Below are 26,928 nucleotides of genomic sequence, written 5' to 3' on the forward strand. Positions count from 1 at the left end.
TGTTTGGGTTTTTTTTTTTTTTTAATAAATCTTTCTTCTAGACTTTAAGCTCCTTGCAGGCAGACGCTAGATCTTACTTTTCTTTTTCTTTCTAGCTTAGGTTCTAGACTTGTGTAGCCATGTTAACTGAAATGTTTGCCCAACTCTTAAAAGTTCTCTGCTGTGTTCTTTGGAGAAGGCAATGGCACCCCACTCCAGTACTCTTGCCTGGAAAATCCCATGGACGGAGGAGCCTGGTGGACTGCAGTCCTTGGGGTTGCTAAGAGTCAGACACTACTGAGCGACTTCACTTTCACTTTTCACTTTCATGCACTGGAGAAGGAAATGGCAACCCACTCCAGTGTTCTTGCCTGGAGAATCCCAGGGACGGGGGAGCCTGGTGGGCCCCCGTCTATGGGGTCACGCAGAGTCGGACATGACTGAAGCGACTTAGCAGCAGCTGTATTCTTAAGCTTACTGTCAGGGAAGCATCTCTATCTTGTGATTTATTGGAGAAAAATCTCAGTTTCAAAAGAAATATTTTCTGATTTCTTGTTTTCTATTTCAGCAATAGAAGTTCAGTCTCTCAGCTGTGTCCAACTCTTTGTGAACCCATGAATGGCAACATGTCAGGCTTCCCTGTCCTTCACTATCTTCCAGAGTTTGCTCAAACTCATATCTATTGAGCTAACAGTAGAGGACCTACTTGAGTATATTTTTCAAATAAGTAACTACTAGATATGAATGCAGATATTTGCAAATCTCTCTGGAGATTAATGGGTTACTGCCATGTCTTAAAGGAGGAACAGCTAGAGAGAGGAGAAAAAGAACAGCAGCTGAAGGTTTTTAGGGGCTTAGTCACGTTGTTCAACAGTAGCAAGGAAAAACAAAAATAAAAACAAAAGCAACTATTTAATTAGTACAGATGGAGAAAAACAACCCATAGGCTAATTGATTATAGCTATCATGACAGCTGATTACAGTGTCTGCCTGCAAAAATACAGGGCCAAAAGAAAGTATACACACAAAAATGCATAGCTCTGGGACTTCCCAGCTGATCCAGTGGCTAAGACTCCATGTTCCCAATGCAGGAGGCCTGGGTTGGATCCCTGGTCAGGGAACTAGATCCCACATGCTTCAACTAAGACCTGGTGCAGCCAAAGAAATAAGTAAAATATTTTTAAAATGCACAGCTCTCTTTGGCTGCCTTTCATTGGTTCTTTGGTAAAATGCCCTCTAAACAGATGATGCAATGCAATCCAGCCCTTCTTGGGTAATAAAGTGAACCCAATGATGTTATGGTGAGAGCTCTGGTCAGCTAAGCACAGAAATCTAGGCAGTCTTGCTGACTGTGGCTTAGACTGTCTTGGGAAGTAAGTGCTCCAGCAATTGGAATTCTGTGTATAAAGGCAGAACCTCTGGGATACTTTTTTTTCTCTTTTTAATTTTTTTTAGTTTATTTTTGGGATAATTTTTTTTGTGTCCCAGTCACTTACAAGAAATGACATTATTAGAGTTAACAATCCACTGTCAAGTGAACCATCTGCATCCAAGTGTTTTTTTAGGACTGAAGATGATTTTCCCTCAAGCCTGCTCCCAATCCCCCTGGTGGTCCATTCTGCTTAAGCAACTGCATGTGTGCATTTGGGCTGAGTTGTGTCCAACTCTGTGCACCCTCATGGACTATAACCTACTAGGCTCCTCTGTCCATGGGATTCTCCAGGCAGGTGGATTGTGATTTCCTTCTCCAAGGGATCTTCCCAACCCAGAAATCGAAACTGCATCTCCTGTGTCTCCTTGCATTGGCAGGCAGATTCTTTACCACTGAGCCACCTGGGAAGCCCACTAAAGCAATTATGAAGACAAACATGGCACATATCCTTGGGAGGAAAGCAGATCATAAACAGCAAATTACAATGCAAGACGCTGAATTCTTTGATGGTGTTCTCTGGATCCAGAGAAAGTACACACTCTGCTGATGGGTAGTGGAGGATAGAGAAGTCTTCTCAAAGAAGTCTAGAACTGGGCTTCTAAGGTCAGTAAGAGTTTGTCAAACATATACATGTGTAGAACACATGGCATGGGATCTAAAAAAGATTAAATTTTCAAATAGAGAAATATTTTGTTATTTTTGAAAGTTATACTATTACTATTAACTGGGAGGCAGAGTGTTCTGGCAGGGAAATAACGCGCTTGAAGGTACTGAGAAACAGCTCATGCTGGAAGTAAGGAACAGTTCTTTGTGGATACAAGAGGAGAGGGGACTTCCCTGGCAGTCCAGAGGTTGAGACTTCATGCCTCAACTACAGAGGGTTGGGATTCACTCCCTGGTCAGGAACTAAGATCCCACAAAATTTAAAAAAGGAAAAAGAAAAGAGGAAGAGGAAGGGAGTAACAATGGAATTCTTGATTTAGCAAGATGACTTTGTTGGCAGAGTGGAGAGTGGATTGATAGGTTAAGGGAGGGAGACGGAATGAAGGAGACGAGTTAGGCAGCGGTTATTAAATGTTCGGTCAAGAGGAGTGGGACTGCTCTCTGATGTCACAACACAAGTAAACGTTCCCCCCTGGTAAGGAGAACTGGCAGCAACCAGGTTCTCACACTGCAAGGCCAACTTGTGCCTAAGTCTGCCCACAAATGAAGGTCACATTCACACGCAGGCACCTGCAACCGGGGCTGGCTGTGTTCTTACACTCTTACCCATTGGTGCTAGAGCAGCGGTTCTCAGCTCTGCCTGCTCCTCACCTGCGAACCACTTTTATAATGTAGATGCCTCGGCTTCCACTCCAGACCGACTGAATCAGGATCCCTGGGCAGCACTCCACTTGTTAAGTGCCCCGCACGGTCAGAACTGAGACCCCCGGCCCAGCAGTGACTTTTCAAAAAGTCTCCAAGTGTGTGTGTCTGGCTGTGGGGACACATAGTAACCAGCCGAGGATGCCGCTGCGCCAAGCTGATCGTTCCAGGAGAGACAGCACTGTCAGCAAGTGAGCAAGTGAGGCCCTGCCACTGTGTGACCCGAGTGACTTGCTCCTGAAAATTCTGAAACTGCCTCTGAACACACCCAAAGGAGGGATTCCAAAAGAACAGAGGGGGCCGACTCCGCAAAAGCAGAATATAATATAGATTCTCAATTACCCAATGGACGTCAATAAGGAGGCAAGAGAAGACAAAGGTCTTAGCCTTGGTCCCTCGTGAACGGGCTGGATAGCTTTCATAATGTTCACCTGTATATTACTCTCTGCAACCAGAACTCTGCACACTGAAGACAAGGCAATCTTAGTGAAAAGAATGACATCTGAGACTTCCCTGGTGGCCCAGGGGCTAAGATTCCACACCTCCAATGCAGGGGGCCCGGGTTTGATTCCTGGTCAGAGAACTAGATCTAACATGCCACAACTAAGACCCAGTGCTGCCAAATACATAAATATTTTAAAAAGACAGCATGTATTCGAATCATGTCTCAGTAACAAAAATCATTTCCATTTTCCAAGCTCTTACGCTGCAAAAGATACTACTCTGTGTACATTGCATTCCTTATCTTGTTCAAAACTCTTCAAAACCCTGAGAGATAATTCTTAGATTCCACAGATGTAGAAAGGAGGTTCTGAGAATCTAAGTAACTTGCAAAAGCTTACCGAGCTAGGAAGTGACAGATCAACCCTGAAACTAGGTCAGATCAAACCAGTGCTGGTAACCACCACTCTTACTGCTTACATGTCTCCAGGATTCATAGCCCATTCTAGAATACAAACTACTGGAGACCAAAGGCCAAGTAGAATTTAGGATTATCTTTGAGTCTCTCCCCTAGACATCCTCTACTTTTTTAAAAAAAATTACTAGGTTTTAGGACAGTAAGAAAATTGGATCAGGCAAGTTCTGTCAGTATAAGACCCCTCTCTCCCACTGCCCACTGGGTCTGAGCATCCTTTGTGGAGGCAGGATTTCAGAAGCTTCCTCTGCCAAGTCCTGAGCCTGCTCTTAGGGGAGAAAATTATCAACACTTGGAGCCTGAGAGTCCTTTTTTAATTTAATGTATAAATCTATTGATTGTATTCATTTATTGTAGAAGTGAAGCTAGGCACTCAGGGAATTTTTTTTTTTTTTTCTCTTTTTGGCTATGCCATGCAGCATGCCATGCAGGATCTTGGTTCCTCACCAGGGACCGAACCCACACCCCCTGTTGTGGAAGCAAGGAGTCTTAACCACTGAACTGGCTGGGAAGTCCCAATCAGGAAAAATTTTAATAAGAAGTAACTGGGCCTTTAGCACAGGAGACCCAAGAGTTTAATGACTTGTTCAAAGCTAGGTTCTAGGTTCTAGTAGACATGTTTTGACCTACTATTTAGGGTTTCACTGGTGGCTAAGGCAGAAAAGAATCTGTCTGCAATGCAGGAGACCTGGGTTTGATACTTGGGTTGGGAAGATCCCCTGGAAAAGGGAATGGCTACTGATTCCAGTATTCTTGCTTGGGAAATTCCATAGACAGAGGAGCCTGGCAGGCTACAGTCCCTTGGGTTGCAAAGAACAGCTAACACTTTGGGTATTTTATTATGTCCAGGAAGGAAGAGAAGGGAAATAGTTATGGGCAAGGCTAAAAGGACACTCAGACTGTAAAACTGAGATCAGTGTGAATGCATGAGTATGTTCATTCATTCAACAGATATTTATTATTGAGCAACTATCTACGGGCTGTTTTTTATTTGTGTGGTTCCAACATGCATGAATTTCAACTACTATGGCTTAATTAAGGAACAGCAGTTCCGTAACAACAAGATTGAAATTTCAGTTACCACAGTATATTAACTGTGAGTAAGTAATGTAGAAACTTGCTACTAGATCTTTGGTCAACAGTCACTACATAGTAACAGAGGCCCATTATGTTCCCCGAGACTCATCAGGTCAGCTCTTTCAAAGTCTGTTGGGAATGGGTCACTTCGGACCTATTGTTCAGTTCACATACAGACAGCAAAGCATGTAGTTGTTTTGCTTCCTCATCTCCTGGCGGTAAACCCACACAACATTTTACAGAAATGGATCATGCAAAGAGGGAATTTGCCAACGAAGACTGAAGTGCAGCAAAGAAACAGAAAGTGATAAAGCTGCACGTGAAACTCAAATGGAACAGTGGACTTCCAGGAGCCATAGCTGATCGTGGGAATATTGGCAGTGCCACCCTTTGAGAAAAACCAGGTACGCAGTCAGGGGAACCTGACCAAAGGCAAACTTAGGAACATGAACGAAGAAAGTGGTTGGGATGAAAGGATGAAGATGTACCAGAGGAAATAACACTGGCAAAAAACTTCACATTGAAAGAACTCTCAGAGATATTTCATAACATTGAAGTACAAGGGATAAAAGGTTGGAAGCTGATCCAAAGCTAGAAAGGACTGTGTGACAACTCACTAAGGCATAGAAAAGCTGCTTGCTCACTATCTTAGCCAATAGTACTTTCTCCCCATTGATTATTAAGATGTCATCTCTATGATCTCTGCCTATGATGCAAAAGCGAAGACTGCCTCTATTATGTGCCCAGCATCAGAAAACACAGTCCCTGCCCTCTTGGTGATCTTAATCAAACAAATTAATTCTGAAAACCTGTGATTAATTGTTCTGTTTAATGAGAGTGTTGGCTTAGCTCAGAGCACCCATTAGGGATTTAGGGAGAAATTGTGGGAAGCTAATTAGTAAGGGGGGGCGTTGAATATGGAAAGAATAAAATACAAAGGAAATGTTGGGAGGGGGTACTCCCAGTCTGAAGAGAATGCAAATCCCCCGGCCCAGCAAATCTACTTCCTGCCCAGAGGCCCAGTGAGGAGTGACTCAGGGCTGGTTTTTAAACTGGCTGCCAACAGCTCAAGTATGTCAGATACATATTAACTGACAACAGAATGCAGAGATACAGGTTAAGGTTCCTTCGCAAAAATAATCCAGAAACTGAAAATGCTACCAAGTGCCATGCTCAGCCAACCTGTGTGAATAAATCTCTTAAAACCAGTGCAAAGTGTTTGGATGCAAATTTCCAAAGCTATGAACATGCCAAGTAGAATCTAAGGCTGCAAAAATACATTCTTCAGGAAATCAAGTCACAGGAATATATGAAATGACACATCTGGTTTTAGGCATTAGCTATGATTTTTAAGTCCAAAATGTATATTATGTTGGGTTGTTTTTTTCCATCATAAAATGTATGAATGTTCAATGTATGGCCCCTACCAAGGAAGATGTAAGTCTATGTTATTGGCATGTGGATACTCCCAGACACACAACTGGTAAGAGGTGGACGGCTCCTTAGGACTCATCTCATCCAGCCTCTGCAGTCAAATTTTTAAAAAATGAGGTCAATTTAGTCTCGGGTGTGCGTAAGCTCAATTACTTCAATCATGTCTGACTCTTTGTGACCCTATGGACAATAGCCCACCAGGCTCCTCTGTCCATGGGATGCTCCAGGCGAGAATACTGGAGTAGGTTGCCATTTCCTCCTCCAGGGGATCTTCCCTGACCCAAGGATGGAACCCCTCTTATGTTTCCTGCATTGGCAGGCAGGTTCTTTACTACTAATGCCACCTGGGAATTTAGTCAAGGGAGGCCAGTTGTCTAGCTCCACAGTCAGATTTCTGCCTCATAATATCAACAGCCAACAATTACTGACTGCTGTGTGCTAGGCATAGTGCTGAGGAGCTTGTTTGTTTCATTTTTTGTTGTTGTTTGAATATAGTTGCTTTACAATGTTGTGTTAGTTTCTGCTGTACAACAAGGTGAATCAGTCATATGAATGCATATATCCCCTCCCTCTTGAGCCTCCCTTCCAGCCTCCCCATTCCATATTTCTAGGTCATCCCAGAGCACCGAGCTGAACTCTGCTGAGGGGCTTATACTGGCTTGGCCAAAAGGTTCATTCAGGTTTTTTTTTTTAACTGAATAAACCTTTTGGCCAACCTGATATATGAAGCATTGCTTCTTTAAATTCTAACAGATCCATGAAATATTTGTTGTCAGTATTACCATTTTATAGATGTGGAAACAGGCATATGTTATTCAGTCAACTTCAGCAAACCATGAGGGAGCTGCGATCTGAAAGCAGGCAGAATGATCTGAGATGACATTCTTAACTACTAAGTTAAGAGTGTTAATAAATGACTTTCTCTGGATGTTTAACCCCCTGAATAAGGTGATTATGGTCCCTGTCCTCTAGACCCATACAACTAATTTTTCAATCTTACAAGGTAAGTAATGTCATTCCCATTTCACAACTGAGAAAACTGAAGGCACAAAGTTCACTGGTTTCCCAAGGTTACATGGCTTACAAGTGGGATTTCAGCCCTTAGTCTGATTTCAGCCCCTAAATCCCTTGTTTCTTTCAGACCTGTAAGCCCATCTCCCTCCCCATATTAGAACCATTCGGTCTCTCAGCAGACTGGCTATTTGAACAGAACTTGCAGACATTACATATCTGGTCTGAAATCAGTGTAGATCCAGGCATTTCTGGAACCCATTTAAGTCAGCCACAAGAATTCACATTCCTAAATCTCTCTCTGGTACACAGTATCAACCGTCAACTGCTCACATGAGGCAGATTTATCATGAAGAGGCCAGCAGTGAATCAAACTCGTGGAGTGTGGTTCAGGGGCGGCACTGAGGCCGGGGGAGAGAACACAGACAGCAGCAGACGAGGAGAGATGCCTGCAAGCAGTGGCTGCTAAGGAAAGGCAGGTGATGCGGTTCCAGGGAGGGAGGGGGAGGGCCTCTGCTGTCCTCTTTTCATAGCCCTGGCCACGATTCCCCACTGGTCTCTCAAGAGAAATGCGTCTGAGAAAAGCCGCCCGGTTCTCACCACAGCTCCTTAGCCAGTTTCCAGAGGTTTTCAGCATAGCAGGCAACTGGTCCCCAAAGTCAGCTCTGCTCCCCTCTTCCTGGCCGAGTCTACTGTGTGTCAACTCCGCCCATCAGCACACACTCCTGACGCTCTTGAGTTGGGGCCAAATCCTCTGAGGAGTGAAGCAGGTGGGGCTGCCTGCTCAGGCTAGTGGCAGAGCTAGTTTGAAATGCTTTGCAACACAAAAGGGCCAATTTAAGAGACGGGATTACTTTCCCCATTCCACCCTTTTAAAAGCAGTTACAAATCATTTTCCAAATGTTGATTGTTTCACTCACCTCTCTCTCTCTTTCTTTTTTCTCTTCTCATCTAAAAAATGCCTTAGTGCTGGAAAGGTGGTGGACGTGGACGCCTGCCCGGGGAGTCTGCCGAGGGAGCCCGGAAGACTTCTTAACCCCCAGTCCCATCCCACCGTCCAGCTTGGCCGCTGGTATTTGAAATTCCAATACTGAAGTGCTAGTCGCTATCTTCTTTTAAAATGCAGAAGTGAGTAAACAAAGTTATTCACACTGTAGAGTTAATTCTTCAGCTGGCAGACTGGAATCTGCCGGCTCCCCCAGGCCAGGAAGTGCCTGCTTACATCAGCCTTTAGGCAGGAAGAGTATTCAAAAAGGGATGGTTTAGGGATGCAGAACTTCTAAGTTTATCTTTTTGTGTGGCAACTCCAAGTCGAGAAACTAGGTCCCCTCAGCCTGAAAGATCAACAACTCTTTCCATTTCTTTTAAACCTTGAAATCTTCTAATGCCAATGTAGTTTAAACTTATCCTGATATTCTGAGGATGAATAGCTAAAATTTGGAAATTAGAATGATTTTTATTTTCACCTAAAAGTATCTTCCAGATATGCTTAAGGACTCTTAATTTTCACATAGGCTGCAATTTTCTGTTTTGATCTGTACGGTACATGCATATGAAGCTAAGGTGTAGATATTGCTATGCATGTATTGATTGACTGATCAGTTGCTAAGTAGAGCCTAGACATTTAAATTTCCTATCTCAACTATTGATCATCATTACAATTCAGCTTAGTATGGTACTGTTACTTTGCCCTATCTGTTGCTGCTCAAATCAGATGTTATGGTCACCATGGTAACCACCTACCCTTTATCCCTGTTACTACATTTATCAAACTAAGAGTGCACAGGCTCAGAAATCCTATGGTTTTTTTTTAACTCTAATAGAAATCAATCAAACTCACCTAAAATGGGGGGTCATTTCAGTGTAAATGTTTTATTTAAAAAATCAGTTGAAAACATGTTCAGAAACAAATTATCACTGGGAAAACAGAACTAAGGAGTTGAATTGGCTCAACTGCTTGGAGATTTTTTTAAATGTTCAAAGTGGTTTTCATAAAGTGAGATTATCATTGACACTTTGAACTGGTCTTGATGGAATGGCTGCCTTGATGTGCTTGAAAGTTGTGGGAATCTTTAGTTTTTACGTTGGGTCATAAAATGAAACAACAGGGTCTGTTTAAAGCACACCTCTGGGTATAAAAGTATATTTTTCTCTATAGACTTCTCTCCCTCCCCACACGAAAATATTAGAATAAAAAGTAAAAAGAAGAAAAAAAACTTCATGTATATTTATGGCGAGTCCCTTTGCTGTCTACCTGAAATTTTACAATATTGTTAATTGGCCACTCTGGAGGAGAGCCCAGCAACCCACTCCAGTATTCTTGTCTGGAGAATCCCATGGACAGAGGAGCCTTGAGGGGCCACAATCCAACACAGCTGAAGTGACTTAGCACAGTATGCATCCTCCAATACAAAATGAAAAGTTATTTTTAGAAAAAAATTTTCCTTAAAAGTGAACTTCTCTTTTTTTTTTAAATTAACATTGACTGTCAACCATGGTTCTAGATGACAAAGGAACACACTGAAATCAGGTGAGTCCCTGAGGCTGGAGCTAGGAGTCCACACGGAGTCAGATAATCAATGAAACCCCCAGAAGGATGTGGGCTGTGCAATCACAGAACATGTCTCTATTAAGTACCATTCTTTGATCACCATTTCCAAGGCAGTCACTTGCAAGTGGAAGCTGATCACTTTCACTTGCAAAGGCAGTTATTGCAAATCCTGTGAGAGACCACATCTGCCTAAAAGATAACAGTGCATTGAGGAGTTTTCACCAAGAATCCTCTTCCTCTTTCTCCCCAGGTATCCTAAAACATTGTCCGTTTTGGCTCCCAAAACAGACAGTAACTCCTACAGATGAAAAGTCTCATCCTACCCACGAATGTCTACCTTGTCTAAGACAGGTGTTTTGCCTCTTCCCAATCACCAACATGGACAGGAGATAATTGCAAAATGACTCTCCCACATTGCAAAATTATTATTTCTAATAGAGAGATTCTGGTCTGCAGGGACCAAGACTCTCCATTTCCTCTGCTCAGTAGGGTTGAGACTCCATTTTCAAACTGAAAGGGTTTATTTATGTATTTTTATTTGAGTATAACTGCTTTACAATGTTCAGTTAGTTTCTGCTGTAATGAGTAAATCAGCCACACGTATACACATATCCCCTCCCTCTCTGACCTCCCTCCCAACCCCTCTCCCCAACCCTCTAGGTCACCACAGAGCACTGAACTGAGCTCTTTGTGCTACAGAGCAGGTTCCTACTAACTATCTCACACATGGTTGTGTATGTATTGAATGAATTCATTCTTTTTAAAATTAATTTATTTTAATCGGAGGCTAATTACTTTACAATATCGTTGTGGTTTTTGCCATACATGGACATGAATCAGCCATAGGTGTACATGCATCCCCCCATCCTGAACCCCACTCCTACCTCCCTCCCCACCCCTCCCTCTGGGTTGTCCCAGAGCACCAGCTTTGAGTGTTCTGCTTCATGCATCGAACTTGCATTGGTCATCTGTTTTACGTATGGTTATATACATGTTTCAATGCTGCTCTCTCAAATCGTCCCACCCTGATCTCCCATATAGTCCAAAAGTCTGTTCTTTACACCTGTGTCTCTTTTGGTGTCTTGCATATAGGTTCATCATTACCATCTTTCTAAATTCCATATATACGCGTTAATATGAAGGGCAGGGAAGCCGGGTGTGCTGCAGTCCATGGGGTTTCAAAGAGTTGGACACGACTGAGTGACTGAACTGAACTGAAATACTCTATTGGTGTTTCTCTTTCTGACTTCACTCTGTCCAATAGGCTCCAGTTTCATCCACGTCATTAGAACTGACTCAGATGGGTTCTTTTTCATACCTGAGTAACTTTCCATTGTGTATATGTACGACAACTTCCTTATCCATTCATCTGCTGATGGACATCTAGGTTGCCGCCATGTCCTAACTGTTGTAAACAGTGCTGCGATGAACAGTGGGGTACATGTGTCTCTTTCAATTCTGGTTTCCTCAGTATGTATGCCCAACAGTGGGATTGCTGGGTCATATGGCAGTTCTATTTCCAGTTTTTTAAGGAATCTCCACACTGTTCTCCATAGTGGCTGTACTAGTTTTGAATGAGTTTATTCTATAGCCTCTACATAGACAATCTCGCCCACCGTGATCAACAAATCTACTTATTCCCCAGTTGAGATTGTGTGGGAACCAATTTTGAGTGTAATGCTCATTAACAGGCCACACAGGACCCTCCAAACAGACCTGAGGGACTCAGGGACCATCCTGAGTAGAGGCTACTGTCCCTGTCATTCTTAGCCATTAGCAGTGGTCCCTCCCCACTTCCATTCCCCACTTTCCAGGGATCATCTGGTTTGCAGGGATGAAGTTTACAGGGAAACTAACGCTACAGGATACATTTATACTCTGAGCAATGAAAACACTGACATCTGGAAGGCCTGGAATGCTCACTGTCACTTGCTGCCCTTTGCCCATCTGCTGGCTGCCTCGTCCTCCCTAAAAGCTTCCAAGATTTCTTTGTGGCTTTTCCAAAACTTCCGACCTCCTCCTTGAGGAGTCTTTCTAATTCTAGTATCTTCTATGCAGAAGAGAAAGAAAGGGTGAGGGGCACAGAATGCAAGACTATCAGATTCGAGATTTGATTTAAAGCTCAAGACTAGGGAGCCTGGAGACTTGACTCTAGTCTCACCCCAGCCAAGTCCAACGGAATGCTTTTAGTCACATCACTTACACTTAGTCTTCTCATCTGTCAAAATGCATATTTAATGAGATCAAACAAGAGGAAGTGCTCTGGAAAGTTAAAAATAAAGTACAAGTGTCAGATGCCACAAACCTTTTACACAGTAGAGCTCATACTATAGTTTTGAGAAGATTTCATACAAAATCATGGATTTCAGAGGATATTTTCCTTCATGTCATAACATGTTAGGAACTTCAGCCTCAAACCTTGATTCCATATCTAATGAGATATTAATCAATCCCCTCAATCCTACCTCCAAACCGGCTCTCTAGAATGTCTGTGTGTCCCTCTTTGTCACCACTGTCATTGACATGAATGAGGTTCTCTCTAAGCTGGTTCCCTCCCCTTCATCTTACCTTCTGCCAATGAATCAGCCACACCAGCTGTCATGGAGCTCTTTCTAAAATGGTCAACCCATGTCGTTTCTCCTTCATTATAGTCTTTTGCTGGGACCTCATCCACTATAGCATAAAGCTCACATCTTAGAGAAGCAAGCCACTCCTTCCACAGACTTGTTCTCCTGAAAGCCTCTCTTTTCACTGTCTTCTCCCTGGAGAACTAGTGACTCTGCACAGATAGCTCTTCCTTCCTTTTTGTCCACCGACTCCATTCATTCTTCTAACACACCTTCAAACACTGCCTGCTGTCCCTGGGAATCCTCCTGAACTTCAGAAACTGAATTAATGACCACCCCGCTATTCTCACAGCACCTTCTACACACCTCTTATTCCAACAGTTCTCACATGGGCCTGAAATATTTTGGGTCCTTGTTTTGCTGTAGGTATCACTATTAAGGGGCTTCCCAGGTGGCTCAGTGGCAAAGAATCTACCTGCCAATGCAGGAGACATGGGAACAATCTTTGGGTTGGGAAGATCTCCTGGAGAAGGAAATGATCAGCATTCTTGCCTGGGACATGCCATGGTCAGAGGGGTTTTTAGTCCATTGGGTCACAAAGAGCCAACATGACTGAGTGACTGACCATGCACAAACCACTGTTAAGAGCCAGTGTAGCATTTCTAATGGCCTGGTTCTACTGAATCATGAAAAACTCAGCACACATCCATGAACACATCTGACAGCTCTTGGGCAAGAAGCCATCCCTACCCTACTTTCGGTAATGACCTATGTCATAAAGGCAACACCCTTGGCTTAAGCCTGAATCACAGACTCCTCCTCCACGAAACAGATTTAGTTTCTGGGAGCTGTCTGGTTCCTCCACTTTAAAACTGAACTGAGCAGGGACTTATATATCCATGATGGCAAAGCAGTACTACAGGGTTACTTTGCCCAGGTATAAATCAAGGTCAGTAGAACACTGTTGCCCTGATTTTGGTTCTTTCCTTCTACGATATAAGGATAACCATTGTAACTTCTAGGTAGGTAGCTAGCTGCCAGGTTACTATACTGTGAAGATCTCTGAATAAATTATTGGAGACAACAATAGTTTAGGAATATTTCCACCCAAGAGAGGGATGTATAAGCATACCTTTCTTGTGCATCAACTGCATAGCAGGCAAAATTAAAAGGCTTGAATTCTCCTGAAGTTTTGCCCTAGTCCTGTTCACTGAATGCTGTAAAGGGTAATATTAACAGTTAATCTGGGGACTTCCTTGGTGGTTCAGTGGTTAGGAATCTGAGCTTTCACTGCAGGGCACACGGAACTGAGATCCTGCATGCCATGTGGGGTAGCAAAAAAAAAAAAAAGAAATTATTCTGAAAGTGATTCTAAATACAAAGTCTGAAAGTCAAAGTCAAAGTCGCTCAGTCATGTCCAGCTCTTTGCGACCCCATGGACTATTTGGTCCATGGAATTCTCTAGGCCAGAATACTGGAGTGGGTAGCCTTGCCCTTCTCCACGGGATCTTCCCAACCCAGGGATCGAACCCAAGTCTCCCACATTGCAGGCAAATTCTTGACCAGCTGAGCCACAAGGGAAGCCAAAGTCTAATGCTGGGTAATTTCCATTCAAATCCAAAGCCAAAAAAGGAAAGGGGATCTTATTAGACATAAGTTTCATGGGGCATTTAAGTGACAATTAATGAAGCTACAACAAAGTAGGTAGAGTTTTCAAAAAATATATGTCAAACAATAACGACATCTGCATGGGACAGACAGCCCAAGCCTTCCTGAAAAAGAAACACCCCCAATCCTCCCTGGGTTAATCATGCTTCCTCATACAGGAATTACTTTTCCTTAGCCCCAGAAGTTGGGCATGACAACCTGGGGCCTAGGGACAGTCTACACTTAGAAGGACTTGTCAAAATTGATTATATAGCACATCACTTTGCATTGAGTCCTAAACCAGCCCAACCTGTCTTTACAATTCTCTGTAAGATGAAAAATTACAAGATCATCCTTCTCAATGATACTGATAAAGGAACTCTGCAAAAGTCAATTCTGTGGAGCTTGTGAGCCTTCATACTCCATTCTGGGCAAAGTAGAATCAGCAAACTTTATGTACCTTAATAATTGACTGTTTTGCAGTGAAGCTAAGTTGCCCATTTCTACACAGATTCACTTACTACTAAATGAGCACTTGAAAGTGAAAGTGAAGTCTCTCAGTCGTGTCCGACTCTTTGGGACTCCATGGACAATAGCCTGCCAGGCTCCTCCATCCATCCATGGGGTTTTCCAGGCAAGAGTACTGGAGTGGGTTGCCATTTCCTTCTCCAAAATGAGCAAATGAATATTTAAATATTTGTTGTTCAGTAGCTAAGTCATGTCCGACTCTTTGCCACCCTATGGACTGTAGCCTGCCAGGCTTCCCTGTCCTTCATTATCTCCCAGAGCTTGCTCAAACTCATGTCCATTGACTTGGTGATGCCATCCTACTATCTCATCCTCTGTTGTCCCCTTCTCCTACTGCCTTCAATGTTTCTTAGTATCATGGTCTTTTCCAATGAGACAGCTCTTCGTATCAGGTAGCCAAAGTATTGGAGCTTCAGTTTCAGCATCAGTCCTTCCAATGAATATTCAGGGTTGATTTCCTTTAGGATTGACTGATTTGATCTCCTTGCTCTGCAAGGGGCTCTCAACAATCTTCTCCAGCACCACAATTCAAAAGCATCAGTTCTTCAGCACTCAGCCTTCTTTATGGTCCAGTTCTCACATCTGTATGTGACTACTGGAAAAACCATAGCTTTGACAATATGGACCTTTGTCAGCAAAGTTTCTCCTTTTTAACATGCTGTCTAGGTTTGTCACTGCTTTCCTTCAAAGGAGCAAGCATCTTTTAATTTTATGTCTGCAGCCACTGTTTGCAGTGATTTTGGAGCCCAAGAAAATAAAGTCTGTCACTGTTTCCATTTTTTCCTCCATCTATTTGCCATGAAGTGATGGGACCAGGTGCCATGATCTTAGTTTTCTGAATGTTGAGTTTTAAGCAGGCTTTTTTACTCTCTTCTTTCACTTTCATCAAGAGGCTCTTTAGTTCCTCTTCATTTTCTGCCATAAGGGTGGTGTCATCTGCATATCTGAGGTTAGTGATATTTCTCCAGGCAATCTTGATTCCAGCTTGCACTTCCTCCAGCCCAGCATTTCTCATGATGTACTCTGCATAAAAGTTAAATAAGCAGGGTGACAACATATAGCCTTGACGTACTCCTTTTCCAATTTTGAACCAGTCCATTGTTCCATGTCCAGTTCTGTTTCTTCTTGACCTACATACAAGTTTCTCAGGAGGCAGGTGAAAGTGGTTTGGTATTCCCATCTTTTTAAGAATTTTCCAGTTTGTTGTGATCCACACAGTCAAAGGCTTTATTGTAGTCAGTGAAGCAGAAGTACATATTTTCCTGGAATTCCTTTGCTTTTGCTATGATCCAATGGATGTTGGCAATTTAGTCTCTGGTTCCTCTGCCTTCTCTAAATCCAGCTTGTACATCTGGAAGTTTTCAGTTTATGTGCTGTTGAAGCATAGCTTGAAGGATTTTAAGCATTACCTAGGTAGCATGTGAAATGAGTGCAATTGTGTGGTAGTTTGAACATTCTTTGGCATTGCCTTTCTTTGGGATTGGAATGAAAACTGACCTTTTCCAATCCTGTGGCCACTGCCGAGTTTTCCAAATTTACTGACATATTGAGTGCAGGACTTTAACAGCATCATCTTTTAGGATTTTAAATAGATTTAAATATATCTTCATTAAAAAAAGAGAGCATGATACTTTATATACCATAATGTCAGATCAGAAGCCATGCAACTTGTGTCTGAGAATTAAATTGCTTTTTAGAACTCCAAATAAAACAAAATGAACTCTTTTTTTAAATTGCAGAAATGACACAGATTCATTATAGAAAAAAGGAAGAGAAAAAATAGAACAAAATAGGTCAATCAAACTTATGGTTATTTCTTTCTAAGAACGTTTTTAATGAAGTTGAGGTCACACCGCACAAGAAAATTTGTGCTTTACTATTTCAAATGCTGTAAGTGTACACATTTTCCTGTGTTTTAACAGCTCCTTGTCCAAGTCTTTTAAATGATTCTTTAAAACTTTACTGAGTAGGTATACTATAAATTATATAACATTGCCCCATTGTTGAAAATTTGTGATACAGTATTTCAAATTTTAAGATTGGATGTTTAAGCTATGATGTATATGATTTTCCCAAATAATTTAGATTACAAAACATACTAATAAGGGTCTGCCGCTGCTAAGTCACTTCAGTCGTGTCCGACTCTGTGTGACCCCATAGACGGAAGCCCACCAGGCTCCCCTGTCCCTGGGATTCTCCAGGCAAGAACACTGGAGTGGGTTGCCACTTCCTCCTCCAATATGTGAAAGTGGAAAGTGAAAAGTGAAACTGAAGTCACTCAGTCGTGTCCGACCCTTAGCAACCCCACGGACTGCAGCCTACCAGGCTCCTCCATCCATGGGATTTTCTAGGCAAGAGTACTGGAGTGGCTTGCCATTGCTTTCTCCAAATAAGGGTCAGAAACACCTAAATAATTTTTATTATATACAGGCTAGTGGTTATGAGTTAATTTTCTAGAGTTAGTATACTCAGTGGCTTGACAGTATGGTTCTGCCTCATCTGAGCACCTCTCTGAGTTATATAATCTTCACAACATATGAAACTTTCTTATCTACTCAATGAGAATAAGAGTCATACTTACTAGGTAATCACTAAATTAGTGTCATTAAACTATTTAGTGCAGTGTTTGTCACACAATAGTCAGTAAACGTTAGCTATTTAAGAACAATTACTGCTGGTATTAGTATTTTTATTTGAAATTATTGGCAGTCATTATTGTTGTTATTAGTAGTAGCTTATTATTAATCATATGATTTTGCTGGGCTGTGGCTCTATTGTCAGAGAGACCAAATGATACTTACTGATTAATTTAGACCTAACCAATTCTTTTAAAATACATCATTTAAGGAGAAAATGAGTTTTCATTTTGGGATATGATATCAGAAGGCAGCTATAGAAAGTTCTTTTCTGGTGAAGTCTGTCTCAGGAAAAGACCCTGATGCTGGGAAAGATTGAAGGCAAAAGGAGAAGGGGCAGCAGAGAATGAGATGGTTAGATAGCACCATTGACTCAATGGACATGAATTTGAGCAAACTCTGGGAGACAGTGAAGGACAGAGGAGCCTGGAGGACTGCAGTCCATGGTGTTGCAAAGAGTCTGACATGATTAAGCAACTAAGCAACAATAACAATCTTAAGATTGATAGAGAGCTAAGGAATAATTTTGTGTTACATCTCTCCTCTTAGTCCAACCAGATTATCAGGTGACTTTCAACTGTTCTTGAACGTCTCACCCACTGGGGAACTTCTTACCTACCAAGGTAGCTCTTACACTTAGAAAATTCATTTTATATTGAGCCAAAATATGTCTCACTGTAGCTTCAATATATTAATAATAAGCCCACACAGATCACCTCCAACGAGCTTTAACACTGAAGTTTCAATACAGCGAATTGATGGGGGATCACAACTTCTAATGGATTTACTTCTGAGTTTAAAAGAGACTGCTGTGAGTCCAAAGGCAGTAAAGTCGAGTTTCTTACTACTGGTGAGAAACTGAGAAGACTAATGTAGTCATTTGGAGTAGGAAATGGTAACCCACTCCAGTATCCTTGCCTGGAGAATTCCACGGCCAGCGGAGCCTTGCAGGCTACAGTCCATGGAGTCGCCAAGAGCCAGACATGACTGAGCAACTAACGCCACACCACACCATGTATTCATTATCATGTGTGCTTTTCTGCAAACTGAATAACCTAAAATAAAAGGAAAGCTTAATGATTTTTCTTGGGAAAAGTTTTTCTAACACTAGAATTCTAAAAAGGGCTTTTTAAAAATTCATTTGGAAGCTCCTTGACAGTTTCATGTTTCATCTGGGGAGCAGAATGGGGGAGGGGCGGCCTTGGGACAAGTTTTGGCCGAGTTGGTAAGCTTGCAGCTCACCTTCTGAGGGCTACTGCTTCTCCATAACTGAACCCCTTTCTACAAGGAAGCAAATGCTTAACTATTAAGAAATTGACATCAAATGGCAACGTAGGTAAACAAGGGCCTATGTGAGTCACAAAACAGTATCTTTCGATACTGTTGATTGTTATCTCTACAGATTTGTTTTATAGCCATCAGGCATACATACCATACTCACATTATTAGAAAAGCAGAATTTCTCTGCATAAAGATAACCTGACTGGAGTTGCTATTATTTTTCTACTTGCCATCTTTAGCACAGAAGCTGGTAAGTAGCTGGTACTCAATAAATACTCTGGCTGACTGGGTAACTATCCATTCCTGGGAGTCACAGTTAAATGCCTAGTCCCTCCAACATCTGGTTACCCTGGGAGCTACTCAGACTTTGGAGACCTGCTATTTACTCTCTCAGCTCCTTCTTCCCCTTCCACTGCCATCACTTCTTTCCTTCAGGCTAACTATCCCCAGTTTCCTTATCTCTTTCTTATAACTCACAGTCTCAGACCCAATCATCCAAGGAAATTCCAAATGTGCCTTTATTTGTTTGTTTTTAAAGACAGATCTCATTTCTGTGTCTCTAAAACAGAAGAATAAGAAGCTCCTACACTTTCTGTGGAGGTGAACTCATATCTGGACAGCATTCTGTAATAGTAGGGGTTTTCAAATTGCAAATCACAACCCTTCACGGAGTTGGCGAAATCAACTTAGTATATCATGATCAGTATTTTTCTTTTAAAAAAGAGTAGACATATCAATGGCTTCCCTCATAGCTCAGTTGGTAAAGATTCGCCTGCAATGCAGGAGACCCTGGTTCGATTCCCGGGTTGGAAAGATCCACTGGAGAAGGGATAGGCTACCCACTCCAGTATTCTTGGGCTTCCCTTATGGCTCAGCTGGTAAAGAATCTGCCTGCAATGCAGAAGAGCTGGGTTCGATCCCTGGGTTGGGGAAAATCCCCTGGAGAAGGGAAAGGCTACCCACTCCAGTATTCTGGTCTGGAGAATCCCAGGGACTATATAGTCCGTGGGGTCACCAAGAGTCAGACACAACTGAGCAACTTTCACTTTCACATTTTCGGACCTATCAAAGGGTATTGCACATAGTAAGAGTGTTGTTTCATAAAAATCTAAATTTCAGTTTTCTAACTGAATAAATAAATGCCGTTTATTGGAGAAGGAAATGGCAACCCACTCCAGAATTCTTGCCTGGAGAATCCCAGGGACGCGGAGCCTGGTGGGCTGCCGTCTGTGGGGTCGCACAGAGTCGGACACGACTAAAGCGACTTAGCAGCAGCAGTAGCAGCAACTGTGGGTACCTGTGTGTGGTTATGTGTCTGTATTAATAGATTTATGTATATTTGTCATACACGCATTTGTAGGGCATCCCAAAGGTGAACAGAATTTGGCCCAGGTATGAGCTTCTAGTCCCCTACTTGTCCTGGCACCATGGCATGGGGCTCAAACCGCACCAATGTAAGGGGATGACTTTGTATGTGTGCGTCCTGAGTTTTAGAGTAAGTGAAAGTGAAAAGTGTTAGTCGCTCAGTCGTGTCTGACTCTTGGTGACCCAAGGCTCCTCAAGGCCCACCAGGCTCCTCTGTCCATGGAGTTCTCCAGGCAAGAACACTGGAGTAGGTTGCCATTTCCTTCTCCAGGGGATTTCTTATTGTGAACTGGGGCTTCAAAAGAGTTGGATATAAACATTAGTTGACTGGAGTTAGGAAGGAAAGATGAGGTCATAACAATTACGCCACATAAGTACTCTCTTTGGTTCACTTGCAATTTCATATGTATTCATTTTCACATTCTACCAAGAGCTGATGACCAGTAACTGCTGAGTAAATTATTAAGGACCATTTATTTTTTACTCAAATTAGTGCATTATGAGAGTTTATTAAGCACTTTAGTTTGACATTCCTCCAGGAGGGTTAGCTGCCATATGGTGTTTGGCTATGTTGTGCAGCTTCTACTGCACAGGCAGAGATGGAAATTCTGACATTGTAGGGCAAACTGCTTTTTTTGAAGAAGTCACCGCATCCTCAGTGTTTTCTTGAGTTTGTCATCATTGTGACTGAGTACTACTCTTGCTTTTAATTATATAGTTTTATCAGTATCTCTTCTATTTGCAATTTTGTTAACTCTTCAGTTCAGTTCAGTTGCTCAGTCATGTCCGACTCTCTGCGACCCCATGAATCACAGCAGGCCAGGCCTCCCTGTCCATCACCAACTCCCAGAGTTCACTCAAACTCATGTCCATAGAGTCGGTGATGCCATCCAGCCATCTCATTCTCTGTCGTCCCCTTCTCCTCCTGCCCGCAATCCCTCCCAGCATCAGAGTCTTTTCCAGTGAATCAACTCGTCGCATGAGGTGGCCAAAGTTAGTGATACAATATTTGCATTAAATGTATTTTGGTCTAACATTTCCCAATCCGCAGGCTGCAAGATACATGTATACTCAAAGATAAATCATCTTTAAACAGGGATAAACATATCCCTCTTGCTAAAGCATATGTAAACATAATCCTCCCCACTCCCACGATTTGTTTTTACAGTCGCATTCTTCATCCCCCAGCAGCTTTGTTTGCCACTGGAAATTGAGAGTGATTGGGACAAATGAGACATAGGTTGTTTTTGGACAAAGTGGACTAAAGTCTAAAAAAATCTGAGATTCACCCATTTTACAGATGAAAAGACTGAGCCCCATGGATATAAACTGACTAATCAAGATTAGCAGAGGTACTTGGATAATAGCTCTGCTCTCCAGATTCTCTCTCGCTGCCATCAAATCACTCAGACTCCAGATACAGCCCAGAACACAGAAGTCTGGAGCAGAAGTCTTCCAAGTATGTGCTTCAGTTCAGTTCAGTTCAGTTGCTCAGTCGTGTCCGACTCTTTGCGACCCCATGAATCACAGCACGCCAGGCCTCCCTGTCCATCACCAACTCCCGGAGTTCACTCAAACGTATGTGCTTAGTCATTTGTTTTACTTACTATGAGACTGAATAATCTTAAACGACAGATTTGTTAGGTCAAAAGCCTTCAGATATTGGCACTTTCATATGGTTCAAGCTAAGCAGTGTTATTTTAATAACTCCAGTCTCTGCCACTCTGAGATCCTGATTTTCACAGAAGGAGCAGCAGAGTGTATTTGTTAAGATCAAAGGCTTGAGGCAAACTGCTTAAGTTCAAGACTCAGATCTTCCACTGTTTGGCATGTGTCCTGAGCCAGATGACTTACATTTTCTGTCTCTCAATGTGCTCAAAAAGGAACAGAATACTATATAATGCTAATGTTATTATTCCTAAAACTTAACACACTCACTAGTTAGCCAAATGGTCTTACCAAGTTTGGCAGCTTTCTGCACCTGTTCTGAAAAGTGTTTTCTGACACAGTAGTCTTTTCTAGATACAGAAATTTTGGACCCTCTTTTCTTGGTAAGACTGGCTATTTACTTGTTCGACTGGCATCTGACTTTATAGTTTTCAATGGTTCTCTCAAAGGTCCTATTTCTCTCCGCAGACAGCATGGGTTAATAAATAAAACAGAAAGGCTGAGATATCCTAGCAACAGAAATCAACTGCATGTATGATTTGTTGCTCTGTTTTTATTTCATCTATTTTTGAAAATATGGCTGTTCTTTTAAGTGACCATTTCTTCTCTAGGCAGGTAAGCTAGAGTATTGCTCTAAAAAAGAAGAAAAAAGAAGGATCCAAATTTAAAAAATAGCTTTAACTCATGATGTACAGAAAAGCCAACAATTTAAGGGTAGATCAGAGGGCAATAAAGTGAATCCAAGGCAACTTGATGCTGGCTAACTACTTCTCTATAGATGGTGGTGTTCAATTTATTGAGCATCTGTGCGTGTTGGAATTTGGGACACTGTGGGTGGTACAATTCCATGATATCTACATAACTCAGAAAGCAAAACAGTCCATCTACAAACATCATTTTATTAGGTGAAATAAAATACCAGTGCAAAATCTCATATTACAATTAAGTGATGGACCACACTATAGGGTCCCCCAAGCCAGATCTGCTTGGATGAAAGTAAATAAACAGATCAGGCCATGTAAGCACTGCCTCTTCAGAATGGGATTTAGAACAAGATTTAAAAGAAAGAGGCTACAGTGATGCTGGGAAAGATTCATTGCCTCCCAGATTTAGGCATGGGGCTAGAATAAAGTTAATACAACTCTTTTATCAGCAGAATTATTTATGGAACCACTTTTCACAATACTCCTATAATTTCCCACCCAAAATACTAATTCTCATGAAGAAAAAACAGATGGAGCAGAAGAAACTAAATTAATCAGACAAAAAATGATGAGAAGATTTATTGAGAAATGAACTTTTGTATTTATTGATTGTATTATTTTAAACCATGCTTTGATTAATGGTGTCTTTCTCCTCTCTTGGATCTGTGCTTTTCTCTCTCTTCCTCTTGAATCTCAAAGATGCATCTTACCTACTTCAGATGCACTTCAAGTACCAGTATATCCAGTGGCAAGGTATTTCAAAGTGTCTCAGGGAATACCAATTGTAAAAGGATAATAAATAGAACTGTGTTGTCCATAGTCAACCCCTCTACATAATTGTTAAATAAACTATAAAACAATGAATAAATTAATAAATAAATTCATGGTTAGGAATAAAAGTTTTTTCTACTTAGCATTTCTAGGTAGATGCTTGCTCCTTGGAAGACAGATACTTGCTCCTGGGAAGAAAAGCTATGACTGACCTAGACAGCATATTAAAAAACAGAGACATTACTTTGCCAACAAAGGTCTGTCTAGTCAAAACTATGATTTTTCCAGTAGTCATGAATGGATGTCAGAGCTGGACTATAAAGAAAGCTGAGCACCGAAGAATTGATGCTTTTGAACTGTGTCAGAGAAGATTCTTGAGAGTCCCTTGGAAAGCAAGGAGATCCAACCAGTCCATCCTAAAGGAGATCAGTCCTGAATATTCATTGGAAGGACTGATGCTGAAGCTGAAACTCCAATACCACCTGATACGAAGAACTGACTCATTGGAAAAGACCCTGATGCTGGGAAAGATTGAAGGCAGGAGGAGAAGAGGACGGCAGAGTATGAGATAGTTGTATGCATCACTGACTCGATGGACATGAATTTGAGCAAGCTCTGGGAGTTGGTGATGGATGGGGACACCTGGCGTGCTGCACTCTATGGGGTCACAAAGAGTTGGACATGACTGAGTGACTGAACTGGAACTGACCTTTTTACAGTTATCCTTTGAGGACTCTAGTTGGCTTATCTCTGGAAGCTTCTTGCCTCTCTGAACCTCTGTGCACCTCTTCCATCTTTCTTCCATTTTTTGCGTTAATGGCATAGGCAGAAGACCAGGAGAAATGATGAGGCTAGTGTCTCTAATTTCAGCTCTTTAACCATGGAAGGGCATGGTTATTGATAGAAGCTCTATCCTGAACAAAAGCTATGCTCAGTATCTTCTGTTTGAAATGGTTTCCTACTTAGAGGTCAAATAGTCAACTTGCATCCAATGTAATGGTCTCCTCTGAAACACTCCCATTTTCATACTTAAGTTATATGCACCTCACTATGATATGTGGGTTTCCCAGGTGGTGCAGTGGTAAAAGAATCTGCCTGCCAATGCAGAAGATATAAGAGACACAGGTTTGATCCCTGGGTCAGGAAGATCCTCTGGAGCAGGAAATGGCAACCTGCGCCAGTATTCTTGTCTGGAAAATTCGATGGACAGAGGAGCTGGTAGGCTACAGTCCTTGGGGTCAAAAACAGTTGGATGTGACTGAGCACACACATACACACACACACGTGCGCGCACACACACACACACTATGATACAGGACAGTTCTTTCTGTTTTTGCGTAATTCCATAGATGAGAAAATTGTTTATTTTGAACTGACATCTACTTCCATAATGTCCACCCACTGGTGCTAAATTTATCTCCTGTATTGTTCTGTTCAGTTCAGTTCAGTTCAGTCGCTCAGTCGTGTCCGACTCTCCGCGACCCCATGAATCACAGCAGGCCAGGCCTCCCTGTCCATCACCAACTCCCAGAGTTCACTCAAACTCATGTCCACAGAGTCGGTGATGCCATCCAGCCATCTCATTCTCCGTCGTCCCCTTCTCCTCCCGCCCCCAACCTTTCCCAACATCAGAGTCTTTTCCAGTGAGTCAACTCGTCGCATGAGGTGGCCAAAGTATTGGAGTTTCAGCTTTAGCATCAATCCTTCCAATGAACACCCAGGATTGATCTCCTTTAGAATGGACTGGTTGGATCTCCTTGCAGTACAAGGGACTCTCAAGGGTAAACCTCTTATCAGGTCTAGGCAAACTGAATTGGTTCTTGGTTTTCTTGACTTACAGTTTCCCATTCTTATTCTTCCCATGATGCTGTCCTTTTTTTCTTCTTTCCTTCCATGTCTATCCCCTTTTGGTCTATTCCCTCTGTTCCCAGGGCCCCCAGAGGAAGATAGAAAAAAGAATGGAGGATATTGAGTAACTTATGAAAAAGAGTTAGTGATGATACCAATTATCTTCCTCCTAATTCTTCTGTGAGAAAAGGAGGTTCATATCAAGTTCAGATTCCAAACAGTCTGTGTTTTCCAGGGGGGCTTAAACATACACCATCACAAATTATATACTTCTCTTCTTTAACCCCAGCCAGCAAACTTTACAATGTTTACCAAAACCTAATTTAGCAAACTATTTACTGTCCACATTAATGCTACAATTTACTGATTCAGGTTGCCTAGGAACGATGTGATATGCCGTATAAAGATAAGACTTTTCCCCCCCTTGTTGTTGCATTTTAAAAGAGGGATTGCTTATTTTTAGGGGTTTTTCCTAAGGGCACACATCAGTCACATGGGGGCCCCTGGCATTATTGTCCACACAAAATTTACCTGTCTAGGACAGTCCAGCTGGGTTGGCTTGTTTTCTTTCTAAAAAAATATTCACTTACTTTTGGCTGTGCTGGGTCTTTGTTGCTCTGAACGGACTTCTCCAGTTGAGGTGAGTGGGGGCTACTGTCTTGTTGCACTGTGCAGTCTTCTCATTGTGGTGGCTTTTCTTGCTGTGGAGCACAGGCTCTGGGGTACACGGGCTTCAGGAGTCATGGCTCGCAGGCTCAAAGTGTGGTCTTAGTAGCTGTGGTGCATGGGCTTAGTTGCCCCAAGACATGTGGGGGTCTTCCCAGGCCAGGGATGGAACTGGTACCCCCTGCATTGCAAGGCGGATTCCTAACCACTGGACCACCAGGGAAGCCCAGCTGTGTTTTCTTAAATGATTTAGGCAAAAATCTTTGAAATTTCCTTAAAGCAGAGATACAGCCTGGAAGCTATGTTTTATGCAAAGAAGGACAGGATTCTAAGTCATCAGTTCAGTTCAGTTCAGTCGCTCAGTCGTGTCCAACTCTTTGCAACCCCATGAATCACAGCACGCCAGGCCTCCCTGTCCATCTCCAACTCCCGGAGTTCACTCAAACTCATGTCCATCGAGCTGGTCTAAGTCATCAGGTGTCACTAAAGGTGTCATCACTTTTCTCAACCCTACTAAATCTTCTGTGCTCAGAGGTTCTCCATCCACCCAAGTGCCTGGACATCCCATCTTATTTACCAAGTCCTGTCAAGCCTACTGAGAACTTGTCTAGCTGCACTGTAATGTGTCTTCATTGTCTCTCATAGTCACTCCCTTGCTTTATTCTGATCCACTCTCCTTACTGCTATCAGGGTAGATTTTAATACATAAGTCCTGCTCAAAGTCATTTAAAAGTTACCCACTGTTTGTAGTGTAAGCGCCAAAGTGCTGGGAGTGAGGACAGCTCAGGGAGTACACAAGATAGTGTACATGTCAGGGAAAAAGTAGTGGTGCTTCTCTTCATAGTAACCTTTTCTCTGCTGCTGCTGCTGCTAAGTTGCTTCAGTCGTGTCCGACTCTGTGCAACCCCATAGACGGCAGCCCACCAGGCTCCCCCGTCCCTGGGATTCTTCAGGCAAGAACATTGGAGTGGGTTGCCATTTCCTTCTCCAATGCATGAAAGGAAAAGAGAAAGTGAAGTCGCTCAGTCGTGTCCGACTCTTAGCGACCCCATGGACTGCAGCCTACCAGGCTCCTCATCCATGGGATTTTCCAGGCAAGAGTACTGGAGTGGGGTGCCATTGCCTTAAAGAGTCAGAAATCGAGCCTTGCTATATTCAGTGTCTGGGTTGCTGCGGTAAGTTTCACTCAGTCTTCCAGTCAGTCTCTCTCTCTTACATTTAAGGACTGGAGGAAACTTGAAGAAAGAGGAGTTTCACAAAGCAGATGGGACTGGAGTGTGTCCCACTGGTTTCTGTGGGTCCGGTCAAAAGGAGCTGAATTATAGAATCTTTATAGATTGCTACTACTGCTGATAAGTCGCTTCAGTCGTGTCCGACTCTGTGCGACCCCATAGACGGCAGCCTACCAGGCTCCGCTGTCCCTGGGATTCTCCAGGCAAGAACACTGGAGTGGGTTGCCATTTCCTTCTCCAATGTGTGAAA

The 26,928-nt window shown here is 42.5% G+C and overlaps 1 protein-coding gene across 12 annotated transcripts in view; it reads right to left on the reverse strand.

Annotated features, from left to right (window-relative positions):
* DLG2 (discs large MAGUK scaffold protein 2) overlaps positions 1 to 26,928 on the reverse strand; it is a 1,481,746-nt gene that overhangs the window by 276,416 nt on the left and 1,178,402 nt on the right. Inside the window, exon 1 of one of the 12 annotated variants that reach the window (XM_088832355.1) lies at positions 7,815 to 10,351. The exons of the other annotated variants lie outside the window; for them this stretch is intronic. Coding sequence (XP_088688481.1) covers positions 7,815 to 7,851 — 37 coding nt within the window. The 5' untranslated portion in view covers positions 7,852 to 10,351. Of the gene's footprint in view, positions 1 to 7,814; positions 10,352 to 26,928 lie in introns of those variants that run through there. 12 annotated transcript variants of the gene reach the window in all.

The sequence above is a fragment of the Moschus berezovskii genome, chromosome 25 (genome assembly GCF_049115385.1).
Source record: "Moschus berezovskii isolate FMDL1 chromosome 25, NW_MosBer_1.0, whole genome shotgun sequence".
NCBI lineage: Eukaryota > Metazoa > Chordata > Mammalia > Artiodactyla > Moschidae > Moschus > Moschus berezovskii.